The sequence below is a fragment of the Salvelinus namaycush genome, chromosome 31 (assembly GCF_016432855.1).
Source record: "Salvelinus namaycush isolate Seneca chromosome 31, SaNama_1.0, whole genome shotgun sequence".
Taxonomy (NCBI): Eukaryota; Metazoa; Chordata; class Actinopteri; order Salmoniformes; family Salmonidae; genus Salvelinus; species Salvelinus namaycush.
In genome coordinates, this window is record NC_052337.1 from 48106102 (window position 1) to 48133730 (window position 27629).

Below are 27629 nucleotides of genomic sequence, written 5' to 3' on the forward strand. Positions count from 1 at the left end.
ATTTAAGGCACTTCCGGTTGACACAGGAAGCTGAAAGTGAACACATATCCTCCTTGGGGTAGGCTCTTACAGAATTATGAGTTTTAAGTCTTTACAATTAAGAACGGACTTATTCACAGAGGGTTGAATGATTGAGTGTTATTTCAGAAAATCACAGAAATCACATAGAGTTCCGAAACCCACCAGTTTGTCTGAACTGGATCTTTATTTTATTGAATTTTTTTTAAACATTTCTTTGAACATCACCAATTGTACATTGTACGAATTCTCTTAAATTATGATAGATATATGGCTGGTAATTTTTTCCTTACACCGTAAGTTCATGTACTTTGCGGTCAAATTAGCGCTCTATTTTCATTTTTGACCTTTAATCCCAGAAAAATGGCCTTAACTCAAAAAGCGTTGAGGCCTCGACACCATCTTGTTTCGGGGCTAACAGCCCATTAGTCCAAACCTATGCTCGCCAAGTTTCGTCTTTGAAGTCTTTTCGGTTTAGGAGAAATGGCCATGTCGTGATTGGTGATGTTTTGTATATTTGCAATAAGATTCCATTTGCCATCTGGTGGAATTTACCGGGACAGCGGAAAAATGACCAAAATATGAACATTTTATAAAACGGAAACCGAATGTCCGAGAGACTTTGTTCAATGACTTCCCGGAAGATCTGGCCCCGGTGCACGGCCCACTGCCATCGGCGAATTTTACAAACATTCGCGGACGTCTAGTAAGGGACCGTACATTTGCAATATTGAGTTTCTCATCGATCATAGAGCAAATGCCGAAAAGTGCCCTTCATGTATGTAAATTAGATATTTATGTATTTCATTTTCAATAAATGTGCAAACATTTCTAAAAACATGTTTTTACTTTGTCGTTATGGGGTATTGTGTGTGGATGGTGTAACGCAACAAAATGTGGAATAAGTCAAGGGGTATAAATACTTTCTGACTGCAATGTATATTTCTTTCTGCCATGTCTTGCCCTTTATGAGATCCTTCATCCATATATTCAGTATAGAGGCCAGCCATAGTGACTGTGAGGCTTAATCCTAATCCATTTGTGGCTTGTTGTTTTGATTAAGTGGTCACGGGGCTTGGCTGAGAAGACACTTGGCGATATTAACTACCAGCCTATAGCCATGGACTGGACTAGAGAGAGCTATACTACACCTGGAGCATGACTGAGGCCATGTGTGTACCAACCTAGAGGTACCACCCATCATCCCAAAAACAACTGGAACAAGTTGTCTTCTGTTTGAATAAATATGTCTGAAAAATCCTTCAAACATCCCTTTATCTTCCCTCAACGTGTTCTGGAGGCTGACAGGACAGTAAAGAGTTAGAAAAATAAGGTCTTTGCTGCTGATGTGCTAAAATACTGAGGGAGAGACCTCATCGTGGAGAGGCAACCTGGCCAGGTAAGATGGGTCTTGCAATTGTGGTGCAGTTTTCTAGTGTGATGAGGGGATTTGACTGCTTGAAATAGAGAAGATTGTTGTAAAATATGATCATTATAGGCTTTGTTGGTTGACTATAATGTCAAGCTAATCTTGCCAGGCCCATTATATATTTTCAAATATTAATCAATCACAGAACAGTTAATTAAATGCACATTTGAATAATGGAAATAGTGCTTGTAAATTTCTTCAATGAAAAAATGCATATTTTTTATATATATTTTTTAATATAAATACAATTGTACCTCACACAAGGTCATGGGATGTGGCTTTGCAAAATCAGACCAGCTGAAGAAACGCGACAGAGAAAGTAAATGCTTTTTCTCATGTATTATCACCTCTTTAAACAATTAAACCATTATAAACCAGTTTGGATTAGCCTAGAGAGAAATTAACTCATCTTCTCTGTCTTGTTTTTCTGTTAATTATAGCCAGCCTCTTAGTCCCAGGTAAAGTCTTACAATTCAATATTTGGTTAATTCAACTTTGTTTTCAAAATGAACATCAATGTTATTATCATCATCACATACTGTGCAAGATAACACTTGATTAACTAAGATTAACACTTGTACTTCTTTGGTTTATGTGTCTTTGTTTCCTACAACGTGATGTGAAGCTGCCACAGGTGAGTCAGTCAGTCTTCAGCTCGAGGACTAAATCACCACAGATCATTATGGGGTATTGGAGGATCTGAATTTGTAATCTATGACTGAGTGTTCCAGTAGTTACCGTTAACATTATCATCAGACAAGCTAAGAATAGCTGTAGAAACTTTTCAGACAGGTATCAGACACTCAGACAAGCTACAAATAGCTGTAATACTGCTTTAAAAAAAACTGAAGTAAAACAACTAAAGATACAGTGGGTCCCATAATGATAACTAGCTACATTTGCACGGTAAACCTGTGTGTTCTTTTGGTAATGGGATTGCGATAGCAATGAGAGGGTTATGACTTCAAGTCCCACAGGGATCACATACTGTAAGTGCCTATGTGTTGTAATATGCTCTCTCCCGACACTACTCATTCCCCCAGCAATGAGGGCAGCTCTCCTGATCCAACGTTGGTACCGTCAGTACGTGGCACGGCTGGAGATGAGACGCAGGTGCACCTGGAACATCTTCCAGTCCATCGAGTACGCAGGAGAGCAGGATCAGATCAAGGTGGGACAACAGAAACACATACCTAGCATTGCGGGAAAACTACACATTCATATGACACCATGTGATTATTTTATTTATTTTTTTCAAATAGAATTGAATCAATTATGTATTTTCTTCTTCTTGTTCTTCTTGTTTTTCTACTTGTTCTTTGACTTCTTTATCTCAGCTCTACAACTTCTTTGGCTACCTCATGGATCACTTCACTCCAGCCAGCAGTGAGCGTAAGCTATCCTCTCACCTCATCCCCAGGCTATAGGCGAAGAAGTCAGGTGTACGAGATTAGGGATGTCCAAAATGGCACCCTATTCTCCATATTGTGCACTACCTGGTCAAAAGTAGTGCCCAACATAGTGAATACTAGATTGCCATTGGGGATGCAACCCAGCTTTCCTCCCATTAGCTCATTTGACTAATTACCTACAGTACGTCCTCTGAAAAACCTGTGTCCTATCTCCGTCTTAGGGAACCTGATCTCACACATCTTCCGTGAGAACAACATCTGCCATAATGTAGATTGGGAGAGGTACTTCTGCTACAAGAGCATTGAGGTACCAGAGCTGTACTCTGGTCCCCACCTCTCTTTCCCCATAACATGTTCCAATGCAGCTGAGCTGGTGGAGGCCTTCAAGAACAAACAAGTAGGTATTCCTACTCACAAGTGATCCAGCAAGCAAGGGTAGGCAGGGCCATCAGTGGCCTCCATGTGCCAAACATCCATTCTACCACCAACTGTTGGGCAGAGGCTTGCCATTATGCTAGTTTTCTCTGCTGACTGCCCTCTGTTGTTGACTTTCTACTAACGACTTTCCTCTCATTTCTCGTTTTCCCTCAAGCATTCTGTTCTTCTCTGTCTGTTTTTCCCAGTAGCAGCTCCATTCTCGCTATGTCCTTCAGCTCCTTGGGGAGACCTGGAGGCTGCTGAGGATCCTCCCCAACATCAGTCAGATCTCCACCTGCCACAACAAGGAGATCACCATCTGTGGTAGAAACATAACCACACATCAGGCTTTTAAACAATTCACTGGTTGTATAGCTTTATTGCTTCTTATGTTTTACCAACTTGTCACTCACTGGTAAACCCTCTCCTCCCCAACAGGAGACTTACATGGGCATCTTGAGGATCTTTTGTTGGTCTTCTACAAGGTGGATGCCACTTTTTTGTCAACGCACCACATCACAATTCACATGACATGGTTCTCATTCATAATGAATGCAAACTAATTTAAGCTTTCTTTAAGAAGTATTTGACATGTGCTTACCTATCTTGATCAGAATGGTTTACCATCGTCTGAGAAGCCGTATGTCTTCAATGGAGACTTTGTGGATCGAGGAAAAGATTCCCTGGAGATCCTCCTCATCCTGTTTTCCTTTCTCCTGGTCTATCCTAATGATGTCCATCTGAACAGAGGCAACCACGAGGACCATATCGTTAACCTAAGGTACTATCAGACATACTGTATGTACAGTATAATCCCTGCACTAACATACATAACATGAACATGTCTACTTCTGCCAAGCTTCCCAGGAAAGTAATGAAAACAGTCAAGCAGTGCTAAAAATAGCCCACATTAACATATGTAGATGACATTCCTATTCTGACAATTCTGATACTTACTTAGATAATACCTTTGATGATACATGGTTATAACATCTACAGAAAATACAGAAATGCCAAAGGTGGAAGTGTTGCCGTTTACATTCAGAACAAGTGATCACACTACAGTAGCCATATCTAGGAAAATCAACATTCCAAAGGCTGGGCCTAATATAGTGTACAAGAGGTCATACAATATGTTTTGTAGTGATTCCTATGTTGTTGATGTAAATAATATTTGTTGGTCTGTTGTGTGTAATGAGGAGCAACCAGATGCTGCAATTGACACATTTATGAAGTTGCTTATCTCAGTTACTAATAAGCATGTGTAACGGATGTGAAATGGCTAGCTAGTTAGCGGGTACGCGCTAGTAGCGTTTCAATCAGTTACGTCACTTGCTCTGAAACCTAGATGTAGTGTTGCCCCTTGCTCTGCAAGTGCCGTGGCCTTTGTGGAGCGATGGGTAACGATGCTTCGTGGGTGTCAGTTGCTGATGTGTGCAGAGGGTCCCTGGTTCGCGCCCGTGTCGGGGCGAGGGGACGGTTTAAAGTTATACTGTTACATTGGTGCCGTGACCCTGGTTGCTGCGGAAAAGGAGGAGGTTGAAAGGGGGGTGAGTGTAACGGATGTGAAATGGCTAGCTAGTTAGCGGGTACGCGCTAGTAGCGTTTCAATCAGTTACGTCACTTGCTCTGAAACCTAGATGTAGTGTTGCCCCTTGCTCTGCAAGGGCCGCGGCTTTTGTGGAGCGATGGGTAACGACGTTTCGTGGGCGACCGTTGCTGATGTGTGCAGAGGGTCCCTGGTTCGCGCCCGTGTCGGGGCGAGGGGACGGTTTAAAGTTATACTGTTACACATGCACCCATTAAGAAAATGACTGTTAAAGCTGTTAAATCCCTGTGGATTGTTGAGGAATTGAAAAATTGCATGCTTATTAGTAACTGAGGAAAAAGGAACGGCAAATAAGTCTGGCTACATAACCGATTGGCAAACAGGGCAGAACAGCTCTACTTATTTTTGTTAGAAGTGTTAACATGCTGAATGCACCGAGGTGTCTGTTAAAACTACTAGCACACAGCTCGGACACCCATGCATACCCCACAAGACACGCCACCAAAGGTCTCTTCACAATCCCAGAGTCAAGAACAGAATATGAGAGGTGCACATAGAGCCATGGCTACATGGAACTCTATTCCACATCAGAAAACTGATGCAAGCATTAGAATTGGATTTCAAAAACAGATAAAATACACCTTATGGAACAGCGGGGACTGTAAAGAGATACACATAGGCACAGACACACATACACATGATAAGACACGCACTCTACACTCGTGCACCTGGATGTTGTATTGTAAATATGTGGTGATGGAGTGGTGGCCTGAATGTGCTGGGTAAGGTGTTATGAAAAGTAATGTCATGTAGTATTTTAAACTGTTATGTTGCTGGACCCCAGCAGCTAATGGGATCCATAATAAATACAAATACAAATAATCTCTTCTTCTCTGGTATTCCCCAGTAGAAACATAATTCAACACACTTTTCTTTTCCCCCAGATATGGCTTCACCAAAGAGGTACTTGGAAAATACAGGGTAGGTCTCACCTTGTGTCATTCTATAACATTGGATAATTGTTCAAATTGCTTTGCCTCTGCCCCAAACCAAGTGTTTCAAAAAATAACTATGATTTTCCCAGAGCAGTCCTATTTATTTGAAATGGATGAACCACATAATAGATAATTTATTCTGCTAATCAGAATCATCTAATCTTCCTGAGTATTATGTTAACCAGTGATCAGAGTCCACTTATATCAAGCCTATCTATTTCAGTGTGTAATGTGGGTCACTCTCCCTCTTGACTAAGGAGATTACAGGATCTTTCTCTCCGTCAACTGTGTGACTCTTCGTGACTCTCTTTCTCTTCCTCTTCCTCTCTATCTTTGTGTGTTTGTGTACGTGTGTCAGTCAGTCAGTCTTAAATAGCCAGCACACTGACCCAGTTAGTCAGGAATACCTGTTTGTTTTAGGTTACATGGTTACAGTAGCCAATGGATAAACTGTTGGTAGATAACACCATCCACATCCACTTAGTTCTGGATTAAAGACCTACTGTATTTGATGTGTTAATAGTGTGTATCCCAAAAGGCAAAAATAGCACTACACAGGTTACTGCACAGGCCTTATAGTTTTCAATATAATCAATGACGCTGACATGTTGAATCTTATACTAACTTATGCATAATAAGAAATATTCTGATCGACATTGTTGTCGCTTGACTTGTGCTTAGCTTCATGGCAAGAAGATTCTAAAGCTTCTCCAGAAGATCTTTAGCTGGTTGCCCCTGGCGACAGTAATTGACCACAAGGTGTTGGTTCTGCACGGCGGTATCTCAGACACCACGGACCTTCACCTCATATCCAGGGTGGACAGACACAAAGTAAAACCTCACTAGCACCTCACTTAAAGGAATAGTTCACCTGTAATAAAGTATAACCTCACAGAACCCTTCTCTTTAGTTCACCCACATTACTTAAATGTAGCTGAGCATCAATTAGACACTAATTGATGATTCATCTTAGTCTATTCTAGCCTTAGTATAGACAGGTGTAATGTCCCTAAATATCCCTAAACCTAAATATATAGTGGGGCTGAGAAGCTTAAGTTGATTGCATGCCCAGATCACTTTTCTCATTGTTAAATAATGTCTGTGCTAAGTACAGCATTGCTCACTGTAGAATGGATCATGACAATACTTGTATCTGTAGTATGTTTCAGCTCTCCGGCCTCCCAAGAGGAAGAGGCAAAACAGGTCAGGTATGACCGACTCCGATCTAGAAGACGATGACCCAACCGCCAAGTCTGTGGACAGCAGCAGGCGCCGGGTCCACTCCCTGACCCACAGCAGCAGCACAGGGACCAGGCATGAGGTCCAGCGTCGCTCCCTGCAGGGCCTGAACAACAGGGTGACCTGCTCTGTAGAAGAGGAGCTGAAGGAGAGACGCAGGCAGGCCGGACTTAGCCAGTCCTACGGAGACCTCCGTAACTCCCTGACTAACTCTGACTCTGACCCAGACCCAGACTCTGGAGAGCTGCTGGAGTCGTACGGGGACGAGTGGAAACAGGTAACTGAGATCATACACCATTTACATCACATATCACACAACTAGTAACTACACCCTGGTGTTGTCTGTCTGGGCTGCAGATTGTAGACATGCTATGGAGTGACCCCATGCCCCAGGATGGCTGTGTTCCCAATGAGGTGCGAGGTGGAGGATGTTACTGGGGTCCTGATGTGACAGAAGAGGTCCTGCGACGTCACAACCTCACGCTGCTCATACGCTCACATGAGTGCAAGCAAGAGGGCTACGAGTTCTGCCACAACCGCAGGGTGAGGAAGACCACAGACATAGCACAATCAAAAGAGAATGAAATATGCAATAAACTGTAGCAAAATGTTTTTATTGCAGCCATCTATTTGAAATAAAAAAGGAATACAAACGCTGTGAGTGTTTGATAAAATCCTCTAAGAGTAGGCAAAATAGCTTTGAGATCTAAAGCAAAATAGAACCTTTCAATTATGCTTGTTCTTTCTCTTTCTCTAGGTCCTAACCATATTTTCTGCATCTAACTACTATGAGGTGGGAAGCAACAGAGGAGCGTACATCAGGATGGGTCCTGACCTGGTGCCTCACTTCATCCAGTACCAGGCCAACAGGGCTACTAGGGCGCTCACACTGAGACAAAGGTAGCATAGGTCACACGAGCCATAGATAGATGCTTAAATGACTCTGGGACACAGGCAGCCCAATTCTGATATTTTTCCCCACTAATTAGTATTTTGACCAATCAGATCAGCTCTTTTGCCAATAATTGGGGAAAAAGATCAGAGTTGGACTGCCTGTGTAAACGCAACCATTGTGTCATCTGTGTGGAGAGGGTCATGAAATGGCACTCTGAACAATTGAATATCAGACTAAAAGAAGATTGTGTATGATATGTCTGACATCTCACACATACTGTGCTTCACTAAAAACCCTGCAGTGAATTCCTTGTATACCTCAGACACATTTTCCACTGTGTGTGATGTGGTTGATGCCTTCTGTTTTCAGTGTTGGGCGGACTGAGCGTTCAGCTCTCAGGGCTTTGAGGGAAAAGCTGTTTGCACATAAGTCAGACCTTATCAGTTCCTTTCAAGAATACGACCCGGAAAATACAGGTACTGAACCACGCACTCACCATTTCACTCATATCACAACTACCAGGAACCTCTGTTCCCCTTAGTACTTTAGTGAATACATTATATAATGTTGACTACTATTCATCACCACCTAGTGGCAACAGTATATTTAGCAGTCTTAAAATCCTATCATAAAGGTTCCAAATGTACACTGAATGGTGTCAACATCAAATCATGTTTTATAGCGTCTCTCTCTGTGATGATTAAGTGTCTTTATGGCCCAGTATAGGATATAGATAAAAGTTCTCTATGCAGTAAAAAGTCTGTCAGTGTTTTATGTTTATCTGTGTGATCACTGCATGGTCTGGTCTCTCTCTGTGGCTGTGTTGAGACTGGGTTTACCTTGAAGTGTTAGCGTAGCAGTTTGAGGCTGACTGTGTGACTGCTGCATGGTCTCTGTAATGGCTGTGTGGTGTGGTCTCTCAGGGCTGATCTCTCTGGGCCACTGGGCCGGTGCCATGGAGGCTGTGTTGAGGCTGGGTCTACCCTGGAGGGTGCTGCGGTCTCAGCTAGTGGGAGACACTCTGGATGGCATGCTGGACTATCATCTCTGGTTCAGAGAACTGGCCATCACCGAGCCCAACACAGAGGTGAGGTTTACTAACACACAAACGTAAACATACATACGCACGCATGCACACACACACACACACAACAGCAAACAAGGACCTAACAATATTCCTGGTCGCTGCCTTTTATCTACCAGCTCTCGAATGCCAGTCTGCTTGAGACCATGTATAAGCACCACTCCAACCTAGAGACCATCTTCAGGATCATAGACACAGACAACTCAGGTGAGTAAATAATCAGCTTGGCCCAGATACCTGCCCTGTTGTGTTTTACAAACATGAACTTTCTCAAGCCTCTCAGGCCCCTCTGTCATAACACAGAGAGCTTATTAGTAACAAGCTGCATATGATGTTCCATTGAAAACAAAGAGATTAATTGCACTGCATTGATCCCCAGAGGGAATATTGGATGTGTCACCAGCATAGGACCTACAGGAACAACAGACACACGTGTAACAGACGTTGTGCTTGTTTAACAGTATTTAACTAGGCAAGTCAGTTAAGAAATTCTTAATTACAATGACAAACTATAGCCTACTGTAGGCTATCCTAAAAGCCCACACTGGTGGTATTCGATCTCAGATCCTCTGCCTTGTGCAAACACGTGATTGCATCCCTTGACCAATTACACTATAGAAAAGCTAGTGAATCGATAGGGCAACTAGAGACATTTCAAGCTGGTGAGTGAGGTTACGAATCCAACTCTGTTACACAGGCACACATCAGAACATAGACCTGATGTACTTTATTTTTCCTTGTCTGATCTGTGGGCTATATCTTACATGTGAAATAAACCCATTCGATTGAGTATAAATCAGTACCATATGAAACCAGGTTTTAAAATGGCAGATTATCACCGTCTTTCACTCAAAGACCCCTAAAATTCTTCTGGTGCACTACAGATTAAATAATGTGTGGTCATGGGGGGGAAACACATTTCTATTCAAATATGTATAGCTGAAGCAACCAGATCCCACAATAGAAATGTAAAGGTCATTCCCGATTGAGTCGACATATTGCATTCACGGTTAACACTGCATAACATTGCATTTAAAATGTCAATCACGCTTTAATGCTGAACTTCCATGATGCAGATTGAATAGAGCCCATGATCTAAAATACAAAGCACTATTCTATTTCATTGTCTCCCAGGTCTGATATCGTTTGAAGAGTTCCGTCAGACGTGGAAGCTGCTTAGCTCCCATCTGCAGACAGAGATCAGTGACGAGGCCATCAGTGACCTGGCCGTCTCCATCGACTTCAACAAAGACGGCAGCATAGACATCAACGAGTTCATGGAGGCCTTCCGGCTAGTGGGAGGAGACCTACTGCAGAATGAAGGTGACCCCCACTGACACACATCTTCAACAGGAAATATATTGCTACAAACTGGAATCTATTAATTGCAATCAATGGTCAACAGTACCATAGGAGGGCTTCCAGACGACCTACTGCAACAAGGGAGATGACCCACTGATAAAGCACTTCAAGAGGAAATACAGTATATTACTACCAACTGGAATCTACCCATTCAAATCAATGGTCTAGCCCTGGAGGGGTCAACAGTATGATCGGACGAGGGCTTTCAGCAACCTGCTGCCACATGAACAGTAGTCTTGCTTGCCAGCCTCATGGTGCTCCATCATGCTGTGGGGGTGGGGACTACATGAATGCTAGTGAAAAGGGAGGGGGATGAACCTCTTGAGTTTATTTTTCTCTGATACCCACTTCTAGAGAAAATATACTAGAAACTGGGAATCTACTTATTCCAATCAATGGACCCATTTCCAGCATCTCCAAAAGGACAGATATTGAGAGCCAATGAGAAAAGATGCAACATCATCAGAAAAAAGGACAATATTGAAAAGATTTTGGGGCATACTTGATTATTCATACAGGCCTCTCTCAATAGGTGACCATAATAATATTATGACCTAAGGAAATATTGATTCTATAGATGAAAACTATACAGCCATTGGCTAGTCATTGTGTAAGTGAGAGACCCAGACAGAACACAGGATATGGATTTGCAAAGTATTCGTTTTAGAAATGGTGCCTATGCTTGTGTAACAGATTAAGAATGTACCGGATAAACTCACCCACAGACTAAAATGTTGCCAATGGTGCCATTGAATCAGATCCTTTTCAGTGTAACAACTGGTTTGTATGTTGTCAAGCGGGCATTCATGGGAGACAGTGGACCCTGGTTCAAGCCCAGTCAGAGGCAGATTGAGGGAGGAAACAAAGCTGCTAAGCTAGCACTGACACCGGTTACACTTGGGTAAGAAAGAGATCCAAACACAGGAGTCATGTTGAAAAAGGCTTCTCAATGACATTTTATTAAACCATGTTGGGCTTGTGTATAATTCTTATTCCATCATATAAAATATTACTAAAGCAATAATAAAAGGCGTATTTATTTACAATGTGTTGAATATCGCACCAAATCATCGAACAGTCACATTTTACTGGCTGTCAACCAGACAGTGTCCACCAGACGGCAGTTTTTCTAAGGCGGCCTTGTTCCAGTTTAGATGTTTGGGGGTTTTAGGGGCAGTTTCCAAAACAAAAATGATGCCTAGTCCTGGACTAAAAAGCATTTTTGATTGAGATTCACCATTGAGCCATTAGTCCAGGACAAGGATTAATCTGTGTGAGAAAGCACCTCTGAGTAGGAGACAGACCATAGAAAAGACAGATATATGCCTTGCTAAGAAGAGGCATGTCCCTTTAACGTTTGTCAGCAGTGAGAGAGATTCAGGGCCATGTGAGGCCTGGGAAGACCTTTGAGGTCAGCCGAGTCTGTCCAGTAGGCCATGTTCTATCAGTTTGATGTCTTCCACGTCATCTTTTATCACACTGATCAGCTGACTCAGACCCTCCTGCTGCTGCTTTAGGTGCTGTGGAGAGGAGAACGGAGACACTCGGTCAGCAATACTGACCAACCACACACTTAGAACTACTGACGGACTAACGGCAGACCACACATCTGTAAGCAGACAGACAAAACACTTCCATAATTTGCATAAACATATACATGCAGTATGTCTTGCCCATAAAAATAGAATTTTAACAGTCTCACCTGTCTGATCTCTCTGAGAAGGTCCCCGTCCACACTATATCGTTCCTCTGAGCGCACCGCCCCAAAGTGGTTCTGCATGCGGATCTGAGACATCAGCTCGTTCAGACGCCCCTAATAGAGCAATAACCATTTCAAGTAAATTTTAGACATGGTCCTCAAATTACATGAGAAATACTGTACATCCAATAAGAAAAGAGCAGGGTCATCAAATCTGAATCAGTGAGAGGCGACAGGTAGCATAGCAGTTAAGAGCATTGGGCCAGTAACAGAAATGTCGCTGAGTTCCCGAGCAGACTAGGTGAAAAATCTGCTGATGTGCCCTTGAGCAAGGCATTTAACCCTAATTGCACCTTTAAGTCGCTTTGGATAAGAGCGTCACCTAAACTACCAAAATGTAAATAGGTAGGGTGTCCAGAGTTGCAGTTAAAAGTCAGCTTTTAGTAGTCACGTAGGGCATAGCGGAGTGCCAGCGTTTGTATGGAATAACCAGATGTTGCAGTGAACTTACCTTGAACTGCGTGGGGGCGTTAAGTTCACACTGGATGGTGTCCAGCTGCACTCTTAGGTGCTCCTCATCCACCTGGATGGCATAGCCACTCTTCCTCTGAATCTCCTGCTTGATCAGCACCTACATACACACACACAGTTTATACACCAAGGCTGTCCCCGACTAAAAAAAGAAATCTTGGTTTTGCTGGTACTATTTAATTTAATGAAGCTGCCAGTTGAGGACTTGTGAGGCGTCTGTTTCTCAAACTAGACACTCTAATGTGGTTGTCCTCCTGCTCAGTTGTGCACCGCGGCCTCCCACTCCTTTCGATTCTGGTTAGAGACAGTTTGCGCAATTCTGTGATTTTGAGCCTATAATCAAACCCACAAATGCTGATGCTCCAGATACTCAACTAGTCTATAGAAGGCCAGATGTATTGCTTCTTTAATCAAGACAACAGTTTTCAGCTGTGCTAACATAATTGCAAACAGGTTTTCTAATGATCAATTAGCCTTTTAAAATTATAAACTTGGATTAGCTAACAACGTGCCATTGGAACACAGGAGTGATGGTTGCTGATAATGGGCCTCTGTATGCCTATGTAAATATTCCATAAAACAAATCTGCCCATTCCAGCTACAATAGTCATTAACAATATCTACGCTGTATTTCTGATCAATTTGATGCAATTTTTTATTTGCTTTTCTTTCAAAAACAAGGACATTTCTAAGTGACCCCAAACTTTTGAATGGTAGTATGTATGCATGTGTATATATTACATACACGCACGAATGCACACACAAAAGTTTGGATATACCTACTCATTCGTTTTTGTTTTTTTTAACATTGTAGAATAGTGAAGACATCAAAACTAAGAAAACACATAATGAATCATGTAGTAACCAAAAAAAAGTTTAAAAACAAATCAAAATATATTTTAGATTCTTCAAAGTAGCCACCCTTTGCCTTGATGACAACTTTGCACATTCTTGGCACTCTCAACCAACTTCATGGAATGCATTTCAATTAACTGTTGTGGCTTGTTAAAAGTTAATTTGTGTCATTTCTTTCCTTCTTAATGCATTTCAGCCAATCAGGTATGTTGTGATAAGGTAGGGGTGGTATACAGAAGATAACCCTATTTGGTAAAAGACCAAGCCCATATTATGGCAAGAACCGCTCAAATAAGCAAAGAGAAATGACAAAGACATGAAGGTCAGTCAATCCGGAAAATTTCAAGAACTTTGACAGTGCGGCACAAAAACCATCAGGCAATATGATGAAACTGGCTCTCATGAGGACCGCCACAGGAAAGGAAGACCTAGAGTTACCTCTGCTGCAGAGGATACGTTCATTCGAGTTACCAGCCTCAGAAATTGCAGCTTAAATAAATGCTTTCGAGTTCAAGTAACAGACACATCTCAACATCAACTGTTCAGAGACTGCGTGAATCAGGCCGTCATGGTTGAATTGCTGCAAAAAAACACGACTAAATAGAGACTTGCTTGGGCCAAGAAAAACAAGCAATGACATTATACCGGTGGAAATCTGTCCTTTGTTCTGATGATTCCAAATTTGAGATGTTTGATTCCAACCGCCGTGTCTTTGTGAGTCGTAGAGTAGGTGAACAGATGACCTCTGCATGTGTGGTTCCCACCATGAAGCATAGAGGTGGTGTGATGGTGCTTTGCTGGTGACACTGTCAGCGATTTATTTAGAATTCAAGGCACACTTAACCACCATGGCTACCACAGCATTCTGCAGCGATACACCATCGTATCTGGCTTGCGCTTAGTGGGACTATCATTTGTTTTTCAACAGGACAATGACCCAACACACCTTCAGGCTGTGTAAAGGCTATTTGACCAAGAAGTAGAGTGATGGAGTGCTGCATCAGATGACCTGGACTCCACAATCACCCAACCTCAACCCAATTGAGATGGTTTGGTTTGGCAGAGGGAAGGAAAAGCAGCCAACAAGTGCTCAGCATATGTGGGAACTCCAAGAATGTAGGAAAAGCATTCCAGGTGAAGCTGGTTGAGAGAATACCAAGAGAGTGCAAAGCTGTCAAGGCAAAGGGTGGATATTTTGATTTGTTTAACACTTTGGTTACTACATGATTCCATATGTGTTATTTCATAGTTTTGATGTCTTCACTATTATTCTGTGTAGAAAATAGTAAAATAAAGAAAAACCCTTGAATGAGTAGGTGTGTCCAAACACACCTACTGGTCACATTGTGACTGGTACTGTATATTACTGCTCGACTAAAATAATCTTGGTCGACCAACAGCCTAACGACCAAACAATCAACTAATTGGGGTTAGCCCTATTATACACACATAGTTAAATAATTAATTTAATCAAGACAGCTAACTTCATGATATTCTGTTGGCATTCAAAATATTTTTACACACCGCTGTACCAGCTGACAACAGCCAGGTGACTTGACTTTATTATTATGTATGGCATATACCTGTAGTACTCTGTGAGAGAGATCCATCAGCTTCCTCTTGTATTGAGCGATCTTAGCCACTGTTGTTGCCTGGTTCTTCTGCAGTTCACTGATGTCATTAGAGATGATCTGGTGAAAGATCACAGGAAACGTGTACATAACTACATAGGAGGAACCCACCTACAGCATATAAAGGAGGGTACTGAGAAGCATGTGAGGCAGTACAGGAAAGCTGTAACAAAGGCCAGCATAACGCAGCTCCCCTCCTGTATTGGTCTTAGTAGCCAGATTTGTCTCTCAGTCTCCTTTGCACAGTCCTTCAAGCTGGATAAGAACCAACAACCTAAGGTTCTTTATTAATTTTATGGTCCTGCAAATTCCCTATCCCTCTACACTCTTTTATAACACTTCTAGAAGCAGTGCAATTGTAGAGGAAAGCAGCAGGACTCACGTCTACTCTGGACTGGTGCTGTTTGGTCATCTGGTCCTGAATCTTCAGTCTGCGGAGTAGTTCTTTGAAACCAACCATGGGGACGGGGATCAACCTGTACGATTACGAATATCATCAGTTCCATATACAGTTTCAAAATGATCATCTAGCTCAGAAGAATTAATGATAACAACCTTTTAATAACCTTGATTCACATTAAACAACTTACTTGTCCGCATCAGGGTTATCCACCTTTGCCTGTTCCCAAATGATGGGATCCACACCTGAAAACAAGCAACACAACTCTGAGTCATATACAACAGTCACATTCTTAGTGCTACATGTGGACCAAATAGTCCATACGCTGTTGTTTCAATAAACCATTAAATGAAACCAAACTGAAATCCATGAAGCCACAGCTGTTGTACAATAGACATCTGGTTATCTAAAAGACATGGCCTTGTTCCCATGCTCAGACGTTGCATGCATCAACCAATGGTTGCGTGTCAGATCATTGACTGTGTCGTCGGGCACCAGATTGCTATAACATGATGTGCTTAAGCTGATATGGAAAATACCTATTTCAGGCCTAAAATCTGGCATGCATCAGCAACGTCTGAGCCGGGGAACAAGACCATGCTCTCAACAAAATGACTCAGTTAACTTCTTATGGCTGCAGTGGCAGTATTGAGTAGCTTGGATGAAAGGTGCACAGAGGTGCCCAGAGTAAAAGGCCTGCGCCTCAGTCATAGTTGCTAATATATGCATATTATTATTAGTATTGGATAGAAAACACTCTGAAGTTTCTAAAACGGTTTGAATTATGTCTGAGTATAACAGAACTCATAGGCAAGGCAAAAACCTGAGAAACAATCCAAACAGGAAGTGGAAATTCTGAGGCTGGTGGATTTTCAACCAAGCTCCCATTGAAATCCCAGCGAGATATGGATGAGTTTTCACTTCCTATGGCTTCCACTAGATGTCAACAGTCTGTAGAACTGTGTCTGATGCCTCTACTGTGAAGGGGGGCCGAATGAGAGAGGAATTAGTCAAGTCTGCCATGATCTGACCATGCTTTCACCATGCACGTTCACATAAGAGGGAGCTCTGTTCCATCGCTCATCTGAAGTCAATGTAATTCTCCGGTTGGAACGTTATTCAAGATTTATATTAACAACATTCTAAAGATTGATTCAATACATCGTTTGACATGTTTCTACTGACTGTTACGGAACTTTTGGACATTTCGTCACGTTTTAGTGAACGCGCTGTGACTTTGGAATTGTTTACCAAACGCGCTAACCAAAGTAGCTAATTGGAAATAAATAACGGACATTATCGAACAAATCAAGCATTTATTGTGGACCTGGGATTCCTGGGAGTGCATTCTGATGATGATCATCAAAGGGAATATTTATCATGTAATTTCTGGTTTCTGTTGACTCCAACATGGCGGCTAATTTGACTATAGTTCTGAGCGCCGTCTCATATTATTGCATGGTTTGCTTTTTCCGTAAAGTTTTTTTGAAATCTGACACAGCGGTTGCATTAAGGAGAGGTATATCTATAATTCCATGTGTATAACTTGTATTATCATCTACATTTATGATGAGTATTTCTGTTGAATAGATGTGGCTATGCACTATCACTGGATGTTTTTGGAACTAGTGAACGTAACACGCCAATGTAAACTCAGATTTTTTTATATAAATATGAACTTTATCAAACAAAACATACATGTATTGTGTAACATGAAGATCAAAGGTTAGTGATTCATTTTATCTGTATTTGTGCTTTTTGTGACTGTTATCTTTGGCTTTAAAAATGGCTGTGCTTATTCTGTGGCTTGGTGGTGACCTAACATAATCGTTTGTGGTGCTTTCACTGAAAAGCATATTTTTAAATCAGACACTTTGGTGGGATTAACAACAAGATTACCTTTAAAATGGTATAAGACACATGTCTGAGGAATTTTATTTATGAGATTTCTGTTGTTTTGAATTTGGCGCCCTGCACTTTCACTGGCTGTTGTCATATCATCCCGTTACCAGGATTGCAGCCATAAGAAGTTAACTTAGTTGAGATGGAGGTGAGAGAAGAGAGAGTATGGGGAAGACACACACAACCAAACTTACCTGCTGGTGCATTCGCCAGCAGCTGTTTGAGCTGTGCTGGTGAGAGCTCAGTGCGTGTAACAGACATGAAAACTGCTAGCTGTGTGAGCTGGGCCTTGGTGTTAGCCTGCTCTACATAGCTGTACAGTGTTGTAGCTGGGATCCTCTTAGATGTGCCGTTAGGAGAACGCTCCACCACATAGATCACCACCTCCGTCCTAAAAAGAGAGAAAGACAGGCATTCAGTGTTACATGGTCTACTTACAGGGCTTCTAAATGTTCACTAATTTGAAAAACAAGAAAATGGCAGCCCTGCCACTTGGTTTGCTATCAAAGTGAGTATTTGGGCTGGAGAAATGTATTCCTGTTAATAGGTTCACAGATTGAACAATGGATGCAAAGACTGACAGATCATGAGGTCAACGTGATAGACAACCATACTACAAAGTATATTCTCTGTTGTGTACCCATAGACTGTGTCTGGTAGTGTCTACTACTACTCACTGGTCATCAGGCAGGGCTTTGACTCCCTCTACGTTGACGGTGAGAGTCTGGTTCCCTCCCAGCACCTTGTGTAGAGACTCAACCAGATGCTGCTGTTGGCTACGGACATCAGCCTCCTTCTTATTGAAGGCCAGGACAACCAGACCATCCTCATCCTTACTGCCTGGGATACAGCTGTAGCCTACCGCCTTGCAGACACAAACAGATATGATAAACTAGCAGTTTGTGACCTTTGTATTCTCTAGATAGAACTTTGGTGGTCTCTCTTATGCCGACATATTTGTGACAGTTAATTGAACTCCAAAGCACTGGTCTACACCACTGCAGTTACCTGAAGACGGTAAAAAGGAATAGTACAACAAACCTCGTCAACATGTGAAAACTAGTTTAAGATTAAAACAGCAATTTGCTTTATTAAATTAGAAAAACACTTAATGTCAAAATATGCTGATACAAGGCATTACCTTGAACCTGCAGAAAGGGTTCTCCTGTGTGAAATCTACAGGGGGGAGTTGGTTGTTGAAGTAGCCCTTGCCTGTTCCCCAGAAGGCCTGGAGCTGATTCCACTTGGCCAAGATGGCATCTCTCTCGTCCCCAAGCAGGGTGGGGGCAGACAGGGCGTTAGCTGTGTGGACGAGCTGATTAGACTGGGCTGGGGCCTGGGCCTGCTGCCCAAAAAAGCTTCCTATATAGCGCAACACAAAAGAAAACTTAGGTATCCTAGCAAATCATAACTTGTTTGGTTTGCATACACCAGGGGACAATCGCAATAGTCTTTCCTTAATTCCTCCTTGCGTTCTCTCCTCGTCTCCGTCTCAAATCGTTGGATCTTCTGTTCCCTCTAAGGTTAAGGAAGCGAGGAGAGGACCCTAGGAATTGAGGAAGGACTTTTGAGATTCACCCCTGCTCTTAGCCAGAGGAACACTTACCTTGCTGTTGCTGCTGTGGCTGGATATTGAAGCCACCAAATCCACCTCCCAGAGTTGTCCCCAGACCTGTTCCAAACCCAGCTGCAGCAGTAGTGCCAGTGCCCAGCCCAGAGGAGAACCCAAATCCCTTATTCTGGGTATTACCAAACAGTCCTCCTGGAAGGAGAAATAATTATATCAATAAAACCATTAAATGGAAAATATAAGGATTTGTTGAGTATTTTGGCATAGAATCTTAGGGTTATAGTGTGTTGGTAATCTAAGAAGAGAGAGGCTCGGGAGAGGCTATGGCAAGGAGATAACATGTTATGGTAGTGCACCATCTAGTAGTTGCCATGCAGAATAGCAGGAGCAAGCAGAGTGGGACAAGGCCGTTCCTGCCCTGGCTCTCTCAGTCTGTACCCAGCCCTGCCCCAGCGAGTTCCATAGTCCTGACCTGTTGTGCTTGCAGGAGTGGCGAAGCTGAAAGTTGACCCAGGCGCAGCAGCGGATGTAGTGGTCGTCCCAAAACCCCCAAAAGCACCTGAGCAAGACAAACCAGACCGTCAGAGAGAGGTAAGAGAGCATGGATGAATGGATGGATAATAGAAAGAAAGTTGAGGGAGGGCGTAGAGATTAGGGTTGCAAAGAGTCGGGAACTTTCCGGAAATTTCCATGGGAAGTTAAGCCTGGAAATGTTGCTTAAATTCATCAAAAAAGTTTGCTTATAACAGTGAACCTTTTTTGTGGAATACACACAAGGCAATTCGAGGTCTTGTGGCATATTTTGGTTAAACTATCCCCAATTCAATGGAATTGCAACCCTCTGCATGCACAGTGCGTTCTTCCATCACATGTACAGCTGATTCTCAAGATCTTGCACACTAATGAGATACTATTGAGCCAACACTACTATACTGTCTGAGCCAAGGACTACATACTTTCTGGTAAGTTTTGATCACAATACTGGGTGGGGTGAATGTATTTTATATGACATACATTATTTTTTGTTAACTAGTAAATAGTAACCTACAGCAACGTGTGTTTAAATCATTTCTAACTTGTTAACAATTTCTGCTAGTTAGGATTTGCTACCATGTGGGTTTTTAGCTTGCTTGAGCCTGCTAACTGAGTGTTAATTCACCTGTTTCCATACATGTTTCATTTTATAACATTCATCTTACAAAGGAGTTGTTTAATCTAACTGCTTAACTATTTATTTGTACATGGAATTGTATATATATATATATATATATATATTTTTTTTTATATCTAATCTTTACAGGAAAATGCCACGGGCACTATCTGATGTGTGGAGATATTTCACTGCAACTAATGCAGAAGGAAAAGCTGTGTACATTTGCAAACACTGTGCCAAATCATATGTGAAGAATGCTACAAAGATGCAGAATCATCTGGCCAAGTGCAGAAGTGCCCTCAGGGCTCACAACAAGCAACCTCTGACAAAAGTCCCTCTACTTCTATTCGAGGTGAAAATGATGCATCAGACACCTTATCAATAGCAACAGCTCATGGTCCTCCTGGAATCAGAAGTTTTTTTTGACTCAATGGAGGAATGTAGTCAGAGAAATGCTGATGAATGTCTTGCTCGAGCACTGTATGCAACTGGTTCACCTCAGATGCTCACAGGCAATGTGTATTGGAAGATATTTCTGAATGTTCTTCGCACAGCATACAACCCTCCAACCAGACATGCTTTATCTACTAATTTGCTGGATGCAGAGCTCAACAGAGTTCAAGTGAAGGTCAAGCAAATCATAGAAAAAGCAGACTGTATTGCAATCCTCTCTGATGGGTGGTCGAATGTTCGTGGGCAAGGAATAATTAACTACGTCATCTCCACCCCTCAACCAGTATTCTACAAGAGCACAGACACAAGGGACAACAGACACACTGGTCTCTACATTGCAGATGAGCTGAAGGCAGTCATCAATGACCTTGGTCCACAGAAGGTATATGCTGCGAACATGACGGCTGCTTGGTCTAAAGTGGACGAGTCCTACCCTCACATCACACCTATTGGCTGTGCTGCTCATGCATTGAATCAGCTCCTCAAGGACGTCATGGCACTGAAAACAATGGATAAACTCTACAAGAGAGCCAAGAAAATTGTTAGGTATGTGAAGGATCATCAAGTTATAGCAGCAATCTGAGAAGAGTACCACATTCAAGCTGCCCAGCAACACCCGTTGGGGTGGTGTTGTCATCATGTTTGACAGTCTCCTGGAGGGGAAGGAGTCTCCAAGAAATGGCCATATCACAATCTGCCGATATGGACAGCCCCATCAAGAGGATCCTCCTAGATTATGTATTTTGGGAGAGAGTGGCAAGTAGCCTGAAACCTATAGCAGTAGCCATTGCACGGATTGAGGGAGACAATGCCATCCTGTCTGATGTTCAGACTCTGCTTGCAAATGTAAGAGAAGAAATCCGTACTGCCCTGCCCACTTCAGTGTTGCTCCAAGCAGAGGAAACTGCCGTTTTGAAATACATCAAAAAGTGTGAAGACTTCTGCCTGAAGCCCATACATGCCGCAGCGTACATGTTGGACCTCAAATATGCTGGCAAGAACATACTGTCTGGAGCAGAGATCAACAAGGCCTATGGTGTCACCACTACCTTGTCTCGCCAACATGGCTGGATGAGGGCAAGGTTCTTGGTAGTCTGGCGAAGTACACATCCAAGCAAGGGCTTTGGGATGGAGACGTAATATGGCAGTTGTGCCAACATATCTCCTCAGCCACCTGGTGGAAGGGACTTTGTGGATCTGAGGCTCTTTCCCCTGTTTCCTCCATCATCCTCCAAATCCCACCAACATCAGCCACCGCAGAGCGCAACTGGTCCTTGTTTGTGAACACACACATCAAAGCACGCAACAGACTGACCAATACAACGGTTGAAAAATTGGTGGCAAATTGAGGCTTTTTGAGCTTGACAATGAGCCATCCCCAACAAGGTTGGAAAGTTGACAATGAAGATGAGGCCTCAGAATCTGATGTTCAAGAGGTGGACATTGAGGAGGTCCAGGGAGAAGACATGGAAGCCTGCGAGGAAGACAACCAAAGCTTTAGTTTCTAGACTATCATTTTACAGATGTATGTTAAAAACGTTTTTGGGAGATGCGATGGATCATTGGTGATCATTCAAAATTCTCTTTTGTTGTTCAGTGAAATCGTCCCATGTTTAGAGTCAACTCATTTAATTAAAGTTCAATTCATACCTAAATATTTTTTTTAATTTCTATTGGAAGGATTTAATCATTTGCAATTATGTCTACTTATGATAAGGTAAAAGGTTTGTATGATATGGTAAATATATCCAATGCAAAAAACATCTACATTTAAATGGTATTAATATTAATTTGAATATATTCCCATTAATTCCCATATATCCCACGTAAAGTTTCCACCTCTAAATATTCCCCAAAATGTGCAACCCTAGAAGAGATCAATTGATTTCTCTAAGGGAGGGGGTCCCTAATGCTTTTTTAGAGTGGAGAAGATAAATACTCTTGAGAAATAACACAGAACATGTCATGTGCCTGCCAGGCAATCAGTGGCCTAACAGATTCAGGAAAATGCGATAAGAAACACATAACATATTCCACAAAAATAATCTAGCACGCCTTTCCCAACTCCGTAATCAGAGCCCACCAGTTTGACACAGGGACTGTGCTAACAAAGGCTGTTGTAGCGGATAGCGGATGTATCCAAAACAGGCAACATGCAAAACATCTTTAGATGAGCATTCAACATATGCATAGGGTGAGATGGAGATATACAAAAACACCATACCAAAATAATACACAGTTGTGTAGGGATAAATGGAAAGTACAAATGTGTGCTGTAGACATACTAGACGGATTGACTGATTGATAGATTAATATAAAAAAATATAAAAAGGCATCTACCTGCGCTAGCCAGGCTATTACCAAAATTGAACACAGTGGCTGCTGTGGTAGCTGCACCAAAGCCCCCAACATTAAAGCTGATTGCAGCCGCGTTGGGAGCTGCTGCATTTAATCCAAACCCCCCAGAACTAAACCCACCAGACGTGGTGCTCCCGGCTCCCAGCCCCCCAAATCCTTTAGCCAGCAGGCAGGCAGGCAGGCAGCGCGAGAGAGAGAGAGAGAGAGAGAGAGAGAGAGGAGAGAGAGAGAGAGAGAGAGAGAGAGAGAGAGGGGGGTGCAGAGGAGGGTTAGTGTAGAGAAGAGCACCGCGACAGTCCCACAGTGGGATAAAAGCTTCAAACACATTGTATGTACAAGAGCACGCCTGGTAGCGTCATAACAGTGATGTTTTCAGTTGAAGGAATTACTAACAGCCAAAAATTAACAGCCACAAACCTCAACTCCCTGTTCTGTTAGTCAGTTAATTAATAAGATACTACTAGTATTATGCTGAATACACTGGTGTAGTTGGATGGTTATTTAGTAGTAACCATATTTCACACTTATGTGGTAGGCTGGTAGCCTGGGTGCCAGTCTGTTTCTACTCTCTTGCCAACTTCTTATAGTTTCGGAAATCCCAGACCTAGGGCAGCAACAGCACTAGGTCTGGGAAACATGACAGATTCTCTTGGCAACTTCGAAAAAGAAAAGATCCTGGGGAATTCTCTTCAAACAGACAACTCTCCCAACAAATCACGAGTTTGGGTAGGCAAGGCTTAAAATGTAGGCAGGGATTGTGCTCATGAAAAACTTACCATAGGCAGACATGCCAGAACGTCGCGATTCTATACCTAAGTTTGCAGGCAAAACCTTTGCAGTGGTTTCAGTGTAGGTAGTTGAGGCAAACTAGTAAAAAGCACTCATTTAAAAAACCTCTATGATCTTCATCTTGCTAGCTACTATTGTGTGTCCAGGAGACGTTTACGCTAGGGCAACAAGCAGATAAAGCAGTTATATAAGCCGAATGTCCCAACTCTGCCCTTTCCTCTATTCCAAACTGACTTTGTATATGTACAGACATGTTAAGCTGGAAGGCAACCAGTCTGTCTAAAAAGACTAAACTATTTATGTAATTGTCATGCTATGTTTGGTTTGCCAATGAAGTAAGCAAGAGAACAAACAGATCTGGTACAAGGCTAGTTGGCTGGTTAGTTAGCAAAGTCGTAGCTGTGTCAAACTGATGTAGTGGACAGTGGAGTGTCCCAGTCTTACCTGTGGTGGTGGTGCCAAAGCCGCCGAAGCCAGCGGGGGCCGCAGCAGTGGTGGTGGTCCCGAAACCAGGGGCTGCAAGACCTGCTATAGCCAGGAAGAAAATGATTTAATTCTTTACAATGGGGAAGACCCACAACAAACTCATCAGGGAGAGGAGAGAAAGAGCAGGATGAGACAGTGCAGTTTAAAATGCCCCTTCACCGCCATGAATCAGTGAAAGTCTGTGGGGCCAGGGCCATTGCATTGTACTTACTGCTGCTGAGTCCGAATATTTCAGTCATCCTTTGCCAGAATTCTGTTCCCTTTCACCACCCATGTATTCACAGAGCCCCAATCAAAGATGCAAGACAGTCCCCAGGGCCTAAACAGTGGTATTAGAATACTGCCAGTGAACCTTGTCTCATCATTCTTGCCAACTAGACGAGGGAAATTATTTCTCATGCTCCACCACATTTCTCAAGGTCCTGTTCATGTTTAATCATCAAGTCTTTTGTGGGGTGCTGGCAGAGTGATCTGCTTTATTTGCAATCATAAAGGTCCTTAATCGCTAGACTACAAAAAGTAGATATTTGTTGGATAAAGCAACCTCATTTATTCAGCATTGGAAATTGCAGCATAAGCATGCTATTGCTCCTACGGACTGTGCTGAACTTGGTTGAGCTACTGTTTACTCAGCCTGGGATTATTTGAGAAACCTCTACACCGGTCTACATTCTCAAGCAAGTAGCCTAGCTAGTTAGCAGATTACTCTTATTCTTCTGAGTGATGAGAATGCATTTTGGGGAATGGGGAAGCTGCTGTGCCTTGAAAATGAGCATATTTACTACCAAATCCCGATGAGGCACTGGTGGTGTGCTGTTGTTTTGGCAGCAAATGAACCAAATTAAAATACGTTAGTGTCTTGACAAACAACAAAATATGTAGTCAGACAGTGGAATGTTATGAGGATGGATGAAGAAGTGGATAAAGTTGATGCCGCCATGGGCAACTGCATCCCTGATAGAGGTCGACCGATTAATTAGGGCCGATTTCACGTTTTCATAACAAACGAAAATCGGTATTTTTTTACACCTTTATTTAGTCAGTTAAGAACACATTCTTATTTTCAATGACGGCCTTGGAACGGTGGGTTAACTGCCTTGTTCAGGGGCAGAACGACATATTCTTACCATGTCAGCTCAGGGATTCAATCTTGCAACCTTACGGTTAACTAGTCCAACGCTCTAACCACCTGCCTCACAAGGAGCTTGCCTGTTACATGAATGCAGTAAGAAGCCAAGGTAAGTTGCTAGCTAGCATTAAACTTATCTTATAAAAAACAATCAATCAAGCAATCATAATCACTAGTTATAACTACATGATATTACTAGTTTATCTAGCGTGTCCTGTGTTGCATATAATCAATGCGGTGTGCATTCGCGAAAAAGGACTGCCGTTGCTCCAACGTGTACCTAACCATAAACATCAATGCCTTTCTTAAAATCAATACACAGAAGTATATATTTTTAAACCTGCATATTTAGCTAAAAGAAATCCAGGATAGCAGGCAATATTAACCAGGTGAAATTGTGTCACTTCTCTTGCGTTCATTGCACGCAGAGTCAGGGTATATGCAACCGTTTGGGCCGCCTGGCTCATTGCGAACTAATTTGCCAGAATTTTACGTAATTATGACATAACATTGAAGGTTGTGCAATGTAACAGGAATGCTGTTTTCGGTCGACCTCTAATTTGTACCTTGTCAGCTCGGGGATTCGAACTTGCAACCTTTCGGTTACTAGTCCAACGCTCTAACCACTAGGCTACCCTGCCACCCCAATACTAAGTTACCTATTAGAACATCCAATAGTCAAAGGTATATGAAATACAAATGGTAGAGAGAGAAAAAGTCCTATAATAACTACAACCTAATACTTCTTACCTGGGAATATTGAAGACTCATGTTAAAAGGAACCACCAGCTTTCATATGTTCTGAGCAAGGAACTTAAACGTTAGCTTTTTTACATGGCACATACTGCACTTTTACTTTCATCTCCAACACTTTGTTTTTGCTTTATTTAAACCAAATTGAACATGTTTCATTATTTATTTGAGACTAAATAGATTTTATTGAAGTATTATATTAAGTTAAAATAAAAGTGTTCATTCAGTATTGTTGTAATTGTCATTATTACAAATATATATATAAAAATCAGCCGATTAATCAGTATCGGCTTTTTTTGGTCCTCTAATAATTGGTATCGGTGTTGAAATATCATAATCAGTAGACCTCTAGTGAATACTCATCATAGGAATGGAACACCCTGGATATAAAACGTGTTTTTAACGCATATTTAATAGCGAGGGACACAATCAACCCGAGAGATGATGGAAATGCCTCTGATGTTAAAAATATATATACAAAATATAAAAAAGCATGAATCGAAATATTTTACAGGTAGGGATCTTTCGGCAACTAGCCATCTAACATTAAAAGTCAGTCAACATGTTAATTTAAATGGTCATTTAAATGGCTAGTTGGGAGACGAATATAAATTATCCGTGCCATTTGAGAAAATCCTGCAAAATTAGTACAAAACCAAAGATATTGATACGTTTTATGCAATTGATCTTGTGTCATTGTGTTGACTATACACTTTTAAACTAACATCACCAATCTGAGGGGGAAATTATGTGTAATTCCCGCCAATTTGATGTGGTCAATACGCCAATTTGTGTAATGTAGGAACACAATCATAACATCATGGAAAGAAGAATATGGTAAAATAATTCAATATCCTAATTTAGGATAATAGTAAATTAAGCAAACTCAGATGTTATCACATTGCTATATTCCTCTCTAGTTAACCAATTAGAGATTTAAAAAAAGTATCCAAGCACAATTTAACCAGGCGATCTAAACTAGAACGCCTATGCGGGAGGATGAATGTTTGATGTCCTTACACTTGCTCGTCCGCAACATAAGGGATTCAACAGAATGTTGCTGACGACTAGGTAGCTAGTGTAGTTAGTTAGCTTCGCTAGTTAACTATATTAGAAAGCTTACAACTGGCCGTTTAAATAGCAAGCGGACTTAAATCGATGATCCTCCATTTATGTGAGAATAGTTCATACAAGCTGACTAGATAGCGAGTGTATGAACATTCTAGTAAACTAGCTAACTACTTCGTTAGCTAACCTTAACTGGCTTGACCTGCAGTCAAGGCCGCTTTTCTTACTTTTGTGGTTTCGTTAGCTGTGGCGTACGTAAATGAAATCATAGCCATCCGTCCATCACAATATCTGCTGTTGATAGTAATGTAAAGTGCTTTCTAATAAATTCGATATCAATAGATGGAAATATCTCCTTACTTGCGGGGTTGGTGGCAGCGCCGCCAAAGTTGAACGCCATGATTACTCCTGTTCACAGCAAATTGAGTCCGTGCAGGAAGTGTCGTTTGATT

At 42.0% G+C, this 27629-nt stretch overlaps 2 protein-coding genes across 9 annotated transcripts; one reads left to right on the forward strand and one right to left on the reverse strand.

Moving 5' to 3' along the window:
* LOC120026507 (serine/threonine-protein phosphatase with EF-hands 2-like) lies at positions 1-11462 on the forward strand. 4 transcript variants are annotated; one of them, XM_038971394.1, is made up of 18 exons: positions 1-1766; positions 1888-1905; positions 2073-2081; positions 2491-2618; positions 2785-2839; positions 3081-3256; positions 3486-3600; positions 3715-3761; positions 3891-4057; positions 5770-5806; positions 6502-6651; positions 6980-7336; positions 7417-7602; positions 7817-7959; positions 8324-8430; positions 8878-9041; positions 9158-9245; positions 10173-11462. In XM_038971394.1, the coding sequence occupies exons 1-18, from the start codon at positions 1715-1717 to the stop codon at positions 10373-10375; spliced, it is 2202 nt and encodes a 733-aa protein (XP_038827322.1). In that variant the 5' UTR covers positions 1-1714; the 3' UTR covers positions 10376-11462. The 4 variants fall into 4 exon arrangements, with proteins under 4 accessions (XP_038827322.1, XP_038827323.1, XP_038827321.1 ...); XM_038971395.1 differs by having other exon boundaries at positions 1-2618; positions 10173-10361; positions 10444-11462; XM_038971393.1 differs by having other exon boundaries at positions 1-2618; positions 10173-11461.
* On the reverse strand, positions 11328-27629 carry nup54 (nucleoporin 54). Of its 5 annotated transcripts, none has more exons than XM_038971399.1 (13): positions 27538-27629; positions 24186-24269; positions 19461-19547; positions 19025-19180; positions 18560-18720; positions 18096-18283; positions 17613-17809; positions 15707-15761; positions 15499-15592; positions 15069-15176; positions 12611-12730; positions 12103-12213; positions 11328-11920 (listed from the first exon to the last, which is right to left on the reverse strand). In XM_038971399.1, the coding sequence occupies exons 1-13, from the start codon at positions 27575-27577 to the stop codon at positions 11813-11815; spliced, it is 1509 nt and encodes a 502-aa protein (XP_038827327.1). In that variant the 5' UTR covers positions 27578-27629; the 3' UTR covers positions 11328-11812. The 5 variants fall into 5 exon arrangements, with proteins under 5 accessions (XP_038827327.1, XP_038827325.1, XP_038827326.1 ...); XM_038971397.1 differs by having other exon boundaries at positions 18560-18780; XM_038971398.1 differs by having other exon boundaries at positions 18560-18780; positions 24186-24266; positions 27538-27612.

Excerpts from the sequence above, each read along its gene's own strand:
- LOC120026507 (XM_038971393.1), top strand. The coding sequence starts at position 2,406 with ATGACTTCAAGTCCCACAGGGATCACATACTGTAAGTGCCTATGTGTT. Across the intron at positions 3,601-3,714 it reads CAAGGAGATCACCATCTGTG|GAGACTTACATGGGCATCTT; the intron begins GTAGAAACATAA and ends CCTCCCCAACAG. Across the intron at positions 8,431-8,877 it reads ATACGACCCGGAAAATACAG|GGCTGATCTCTCTGGGCCAC; the intron begins GTACTGAACCAC and ends GTGGTCTCTCAG.
- nup54 (XM_038971397.1), bottom strand. The coding sequence starts at position 27,577 with ATGGCGTTCAACTTTGGCGGCGCTGCCACCAACCCCGCAA. Across the intron at positions 19,548-24,185 it reads CTTTGGCACCACCACCACAG|GTGCTTTTGGGGGTTTTGGG; the intron begins GTAAGACTGGGA and ends TGTCTTGCTCAG. Across the intron at positions 18,284-18,559 it reads ACCCTTTCTGCAGGTTCAAG|GCGGTAGGCTACAGCTGTAT; the intron begins GTAATGCCTTGT and ends TGTGTCTGCAAG.